General features: G+C 40.6%; 1 protein-coding gene across 1 annotated transcript; it reads left to right on the top strand.

Annotated features, from left to right (window-relative positions):
* Positions 1 to 1,333: 1,333 nt before the first annotated feature.
* asip1 (agouti signaling protein 1) lies at positions 1,334 to 2,151 on the top strand. The gene is made up of 3 exons (XM_029502937.1): positions 1,334 to 1,499; positions 1,578 to 1,621; positions 1,990 to 2,151. Exons 1-3 carry the CDS (start codon positions 1,334 to 1,336, stop codon positions 2,149 to 2,151), a joined length of 372 nt encoding a protein of 123 aa, XP_029358797.1.
* Positions 2,152 to 6,850: the final 4,699 nt, after the last annotated feature.

Below are 6,850 nucleotides of genomic sequence, written 5' to 3'. Positions count from 1 at the left end.
CAGTTAAATCTTTTGTGCGTCTGTGTGGTGTTAGCTCTGTTGTGTAGTTAGCTGAGTTCATTTTTAATTTAGATAGAATTTGGCTTAACTTAAAAAATATTTTTTTACATTAGATATAAAAAAACAAATTTAAGGTTTTAATTTTCGCAGAAAGATTTAATGTTTTATTTTAACAGAGTTATTTTCAGTAGAAAGTTAAAAACAATTAATTTATTATTGTTATTACATAATTAATGTCTTTGTTTTAGAAATAAAAAAATTGCAAGGTTTTTATTTTCAAATAATTTTTTTTCAAAGCTAATATTTTAATTTCAAAGAAAAAATAATTTTAATGTTTGTGTTTTTTCATGCTGTGTTGACTCATCTGTGTGAAACTTGAGGAGAAATGTGCTGCGTTTATTGTCAATTGGAAATTACTGAAAATTATTTCAAAATGAGAACCAGGCCCAAGGCCCCAGCATTATTCCTCTCCTACAGAAAATATCAATGTGTGTCTCTTTGTGTTCCACTTTGCATGCTGATCCTTTTAAGAAACTCATGTCAGGAGCTGCATCATGAACCAGAAAAAGGATCAGGTTTTAGTTCAGGATCAGGATCTGCAGACAAAGATGATGCATTGAGGGAAACATAAAACAGAAGTTGTATAGTTCAGTGCTGTGTTATGTGGTGGTTTAGTTGAATTCTTTATTGTGTAGTTGTATAATTATGTGTTGTGTCTCAGCAACTGTTTCGCTGATGTGTCAGATCTGACTGCTCAGTGTCCTCACAGAATCCTCGGTCTCTGATGGACCATGCTGAAACAAGAGCGGGGTCTGGACCAGAGCCAGCGGGGGACCAGGGGAGACTTGCAGCCAGGTTCTGGTGCTGGTGTGACCTGGACCTGCAGCTTTAGTTGTCATGATGATCAGACTGCAGGCAAAAGTTCAGTGATGTTGTTCATAGAGAAACAAAGGACAGTAGGAGGTTGGTGGTGGATAGAACACCATAAGAGGTGTGTTCGATTCCCTTGTAGAAGTCACCCATGATCATCGCCACCATCATCATGCTTTTCCCCTCACTCTTGTCATAAGCACAACTTCTAGTTGTTGCTTTGTGACAGAACAACGATGTCATGGTGACAGATTGTGTGTTTTCTTGGTGTGAATGTTGTGGGGCGGCAGCAGACTACCTGCCTCAGCTGTCAGGGCAGCATACTGATGTCGAATACCCAGTGAGGACAATGAAGGAGGCTAAAACGTCTCCAGTTGGTCCTGAAGTCGCTTGCAGGAAGTGATCTCACAGTGAGCAAATGTTGACTTCATGTTTTGTTGTTGTTGTTTGGTCTCAGAGAAAGATGCGTGCGTTTCTTCTTTTGGCCTGCCTTGTCTTCGCCACCCCAGATTACTTGATCTGTTCTGCCCATATGATCCTGGATGAGAGACTCCCCACCAATCGTGTTGTGGTGTCCAGCGTTCTGTCTCAGAGCCTGGAGCTGGCCCCGCCACCTGTGGTCATTGTTGGTGAGTTACAATGTTGGTGACAGTGTGAGTTCAGTGCTGCTCTTCATCATGAAGACTAAAGCTCATTTTCCCTTTCAGAGTTACCCAAACCAGCCAAGAACAACAAGAAAAAGCAGAAAAAGGTGAGTGGAGCCTGTGGAGGTCAAATGATCATCTACTGAGATATTAAAGGACCATCATGTTCATACACATCCAGGGTCTGCTGTTAGCAGCTGATTTTTCATCATTACTGCTCCAAAGAATGAGCAGAACTCCTGATCAGATAAAGATAGAAACTTCAGATCAGCTGCAGAATGACCCAAACACGACAGGAACCTTTCTTTGGGAAAGATGGGAAAGGGAAAGAAGAAAACATTCAGTCTGAACTGATCAGACAGAATCAGCGTCTGAATATGAAGAGATTGAATGTGGTTCTATAAAGTTTAACAATCTATTTGTGATTTGAATAAAAAAACTCTAACAGTCCTCATGTGTCTCTGTCCCCCTCCAGAAGAAGTTGGATGTGAAACGCCCCCCCCCTCCTGCAGACTGCATTCCCTTGTGGGGAAGCTGTAAATCTCCAGAACATGTGTGCTGTGATTTTTGTGCTTTCTGTCAGTGTCGGCTCTTCAGAACTGTGTGTTACTGTCGAATGGGGAACCCTCGCTGCTGAAATGCTGACTCTGGGCCCTGAGGTCCAGGGTCCAGGGTCCAGGGCCCAGATCTGCTACTTTGCCTAAAATCCACAGCATGAAGCACTTTATCAGCAAAGACTGCACCACTGAGGCAACCCCCCCCTGGGTAGCTGTCATTAAACTCACCTTGTTCTTTTATTTTGAGCTTTTAACCTGCAAACAGAATCTATAAGCCTCAACGATTTCTATGTGATGCTTTATTTTTACACAGAAATACATTAATGTGCAGTACCACACTTTAATGGGTGTCAGCAATTCTAAATAAAATCTCTGTAATACGTTTGTATGACTGTGTTAGTGTTCGTGCTGTTCTCAGTCCTCCAGATCAAAGTTGAATCTGGACCATCTGGAGTTGTAGATTCTTGAAGAGATTTCACGTCTCATCCAAGAGGCTTCATCAGCTCTGACTGACTAGGGGTGAACCAAGGTATTTAACTGTGTTGTTGTTTTATTTCAGTATGCAGACAGCACAACAGAATGTCCCCATTGATGTAAATAAATAAATAAACTGAATAAAATCAATCAAAAAATCTAAATCAATTCAATAAATAAAAAAACCTGCTGAGTCCAGACTGGTTTGTCCTCAGTCATCAGGGAATATCAATCTCATATTGGTTGCACGAGTGTATCATGTATGCAAACTGTGCATCAGGGCAAAGTGTCAATGTATCCCTGGTCAAAGCACTTTTCTTTTATACTGCCAGTAGTAACAAGTTACTACCTTGATTTCCACTGTTCATTACCTGGCTCAGATTTATTTTGGTTGGATGGAAGCCATGTCAGTCCTGCAGCATTCCTCCTTCCTGAAGTAGGATTTTGGCCTCAGCTGTGGGAAGACGCAGGACAGGAAGACGGATTATCTGGGAGAAGGCAGTGTCTGAACCAGGGACAGCCTCTGCCGCTTCCTATTTGACCTGTCAACAGTTATTGATCACATCCAGATCAATAAATTGCTAAGGGACACTGTTGCTCCTTGTGGTTTTGAAACAGTCACAGATTTATTGTATTTACTTATTTATTAACCTTTATTTAACCAGGTTGGTCCCGCTGAGATCCAAGGACATCATTTTCAGGGGAAGCATGGCCAAGATAGCAGCAGGATTAGTTAAAGTTAGGGTTAGGGTCAATATTAAGACAGACAACAATATGTACAGTAAAATACAAACAAAACAGACAACATAGACATAGACATGGACAATACAGGATCATAACATCATAAAACATACATAAAAACCTGTTTACCAAGTACAGCGTGGACTTTGGGAACAGTTAACTGATATGTGTTATTGGAAGAAAAAGACTGTAGGTGCTATGGGACCTGATAATATAGCCAAACAGGTATGTGGGGAGTAAACCCAGAATGGCCTTATAAATGAAAAAATGCCAGTGAGTAAGCCTGCGTGCAGCTAAGGACAGCCACTCAACTCGGGCATATAAGGAGCAGTGATGTGTGAGAGCTTTGAAGCCTGTAACAAACCTCAAGGCACCATGGTACACATTATCAAGGGATTGTAGGCAATGTACAGGGGCATGCATATAAAACAGATCACCGTAGTCAGGCACAGGGAGGAAGGTAGCAGCAACTAATTTTTTCTTGTAGCAAAGGAGAACCATGATTTGTTCCTGAAAAAGAAACCCAGCTTGATTTTCAGCTTTTTGATAAGGCTCTCAATGTGGGGTTTAAAGGTTAGACGGTCATCAATTAAAATGCCCAAATACATATAATGTGTAACCAATTTCATCTGGTTTCACTGCAAGGAAAATATGCTGGGTGAAGGATCACTGACCTTCCTGCCATTGGAGAACAACATAGGTTTAGTTTTAGGCACATGTAAAACAAATTTCAGGTCGATCAGTTGGGATTCCAAAAGATTAAAAGCAGTCTGCAAATATCGAAAGGCCTGCTTTAGAGTTGAACCAAAGCAATATAAAACCACTTCATCGGCATAAAAATGAAATTTGGAATTGGGAATATTTCGACCCAGTACATCAACATAGATACTGAATAAAATTTAACCCAATACTGAGCCCTGAGGAACACCAAAAGAGACATTTAAAATACTGGAATAACAGCCATAATCATAGACACATACATACATGCCTGCCGGCCAGATAATTTGCCATCCAACCAACAGCTTGTTTGGACAACTCAATGTCTGACAGATGTTTTTCCAAGATGTGATGGTCCACTGTGTCAAAAGCCTTGGAAAGGTCAACAAAGAGAGCTGTGCAAAAGTTTTTATGATCCAGTGACTCTAATTTGTCATTTATGACTTTTAGAGAAGCTGTAATGGTGCTGTGTTGTTTCCTGAATCTAGACCAATATGGAGAGAGAATGTTATTTGTATTTAGGAAGTCTTTTAACTGTTCATTCAAAAGTCTTTCAAGGACCTTGGACAAAATGCACAACTTGGAAATAGGTCTATAGTTGTGAAGAGAGGTGGGATCTCCCCCTTTTATATAGGGAGGGAATGTGAGCGGTCTTCCAGATTCTAGGGATTTTATTTGATGTAAGAGTGAGGTTCAAAATATGTTGAAGGGGTTTAGCAATAATATCAGCTGCTAGTTTTAAAAAATAGGGTTCCAGTTTATCTGGGCCGGCAGATTTTGTGGAGTCAAGTGATACCAGAGCTCTTTGGAATTCTTCGAGTGAGAACAAGGCAAAATGGAACAGTGGACCTGCAAATACGTGACCTTCATCAGGAGCAGGTGACAGTGCATTTGAAGCAACAGGCAGACAATCAGCAGACAATACATTTGGGGGAGAGGACTTGGAAAACAGGGAACCAGAGGCAATACAATGCTTATTAAAACAATCAAGCATAGAAGCTCTGTCTGAAATGATGGAAGAGTCATGATTAACAATACAGGGAGGAATTTCACTATGAGTGTCAGTGGCCGAGATGGATTTAATAACTTTCCAGAATCTCCTGGGGTCATTTAAATTTTTGGCTGTAGCAGAGAGTTAAAAATTTGACTTGGCCTTTTTTGTAAGGAAAGAAAATCAATGTTGTAGTTGTCTAAAACTGAGCCAATCGGACTCCAGCCCTGTTTTCCTTGCCTGAGCCCAAGCTAGATTTCGCTCGTGGAGTAAATTGCCTAGATCAGGTGTAAACCAGGGGTTATCCCTCACTTATCACTTTATATTTTCTAAAGGGTGCATTTTTATCCACAATATATAATGTAAACATGAACAAAATAAATAGACATAACATAACAAACATTCAACAAAGAACAAGGACAACAAGAACAGTAAGTTAAGGAATGACTATAAAGTGCAAGTGAGTGATTTGTTTTGGGTTAGGGTTTATCAGGTGTAGGGTTAGGTGTCTATCAGTGTAATGGCCTGGGGGAAGAAACTGTTCTTGTGTCTGGATGTTTTGGTGTACAGTGTTCTGTAGCGCCTGCTAGAGGGGAGAAGTTTCCTGACTCTGGATGTGCACGTCATGGATGGAGGGCAGGTTAACACTGATGATCTTCTCTGCAGTCCTGATTGTCCATTCCACTCTATGAGAAGCTGTCGCAGAAAAATTTCGAAGCAGTCGCCATATCATTAATTAAGACAATTCGTTCCCAAGCACAGTTATAAAGGTCATGGACAAAACCTTGTTCAACTAAGGCCTTCATATTACGTTTGACCACAAAACGGGGTTTAGATTTGAGAACTTGGTGTTTCGGACAGCAGCAATCACACAATGATTGCTTATATAATTCACGAAAACACCTGTCATTGAGTATTTGTGTGGGACGTTAGCTAAGAGCAGATCAATTAGGGACGACTTATCTGGGAATTTGGAATTTGGGTGTGTAGGATGCCCAATAATCTGAGTGAGGTTAAGGGAGACGCATGCATCTTTTAAATCATCAGAGATGGGTTAGGGTTAGGGTTAGAGTCCTAATTTAGGTCTCTGGACACTATGACTTCATTATAATTCATATCACCCATCAATTAGTCAAAGTGGAAAGTGCCTTAGCAACAACTGAAGGGGGTCTGTAGCAACCAACAACAGTGATGCTAAATCCGCTCAATACTTGTATGATGTTTATGGCCAAAAATTCAAATTGCTTAACAACTGATACAGACACGAAGACATTAACAGAGAATTTTGACTTAACAAAAATTGCAATGCCCCCACCTCTTTTCGGGCGGTCAGCTCTGAAAACTTGGTAACCATTTAAAGAAATGGCATTATCAGGGATTGATTTACTGAGCCAGGTTTCAGACAAAATGATAACGTCAGCATTTGTTGATTTGGCCCAGATGCGAAGGGAGTCAATTTTCGGGAGTGCACTTCGAATATTTTGGTGGATAATACCTAGCCCTGTCCTGGTTTTAAAATCAGCAGGAGTATTACAGGTAGCAATATCCGGCCCAGGATTAGGCTGTATGTTTCCCGATATCAAAAGAAGAAGACATGTTTTCATGCATCTATTACTGGGGATTCCTTTTTTCGTGTTTGACATGATTGAAATTACAATAAGTGACTTCTCTGAAACAACAAAGTTGCTATCCAAGACCGACATGAAAAACAAGACAGCCATTCTGTATAGTTAAAAGTGTGATCCGGTGCTTGCACAAATAGCAAATTATGCAAAACATTGGTTTGGGCATCTGGAACAGCCGGGGTGGAATGTACTTTCTCCAGTACACTCACCCTGTGAGGGACAGTTAACCTG

The sequence above is a fragment of the Echeneis naucrates genome, chromosome 5 (assembly GCF_900963305.1).
Source record: "Echeneis naucrates chromosome 5, fEcheNa1.1, whole genome shotgun sequence".
NCBI classification, from domain to species: Eukaryota; Metazoa; Chordata; class Actinopteri; order Carangiformes; family Echeneidae; genus Echeneis; species Echeneis naucrates.
The sequence above is the reverse complement of the archived record's forward strand: the minus strand, read 5'-3'. Positions and strand labels throughout refer to the sequence as shown.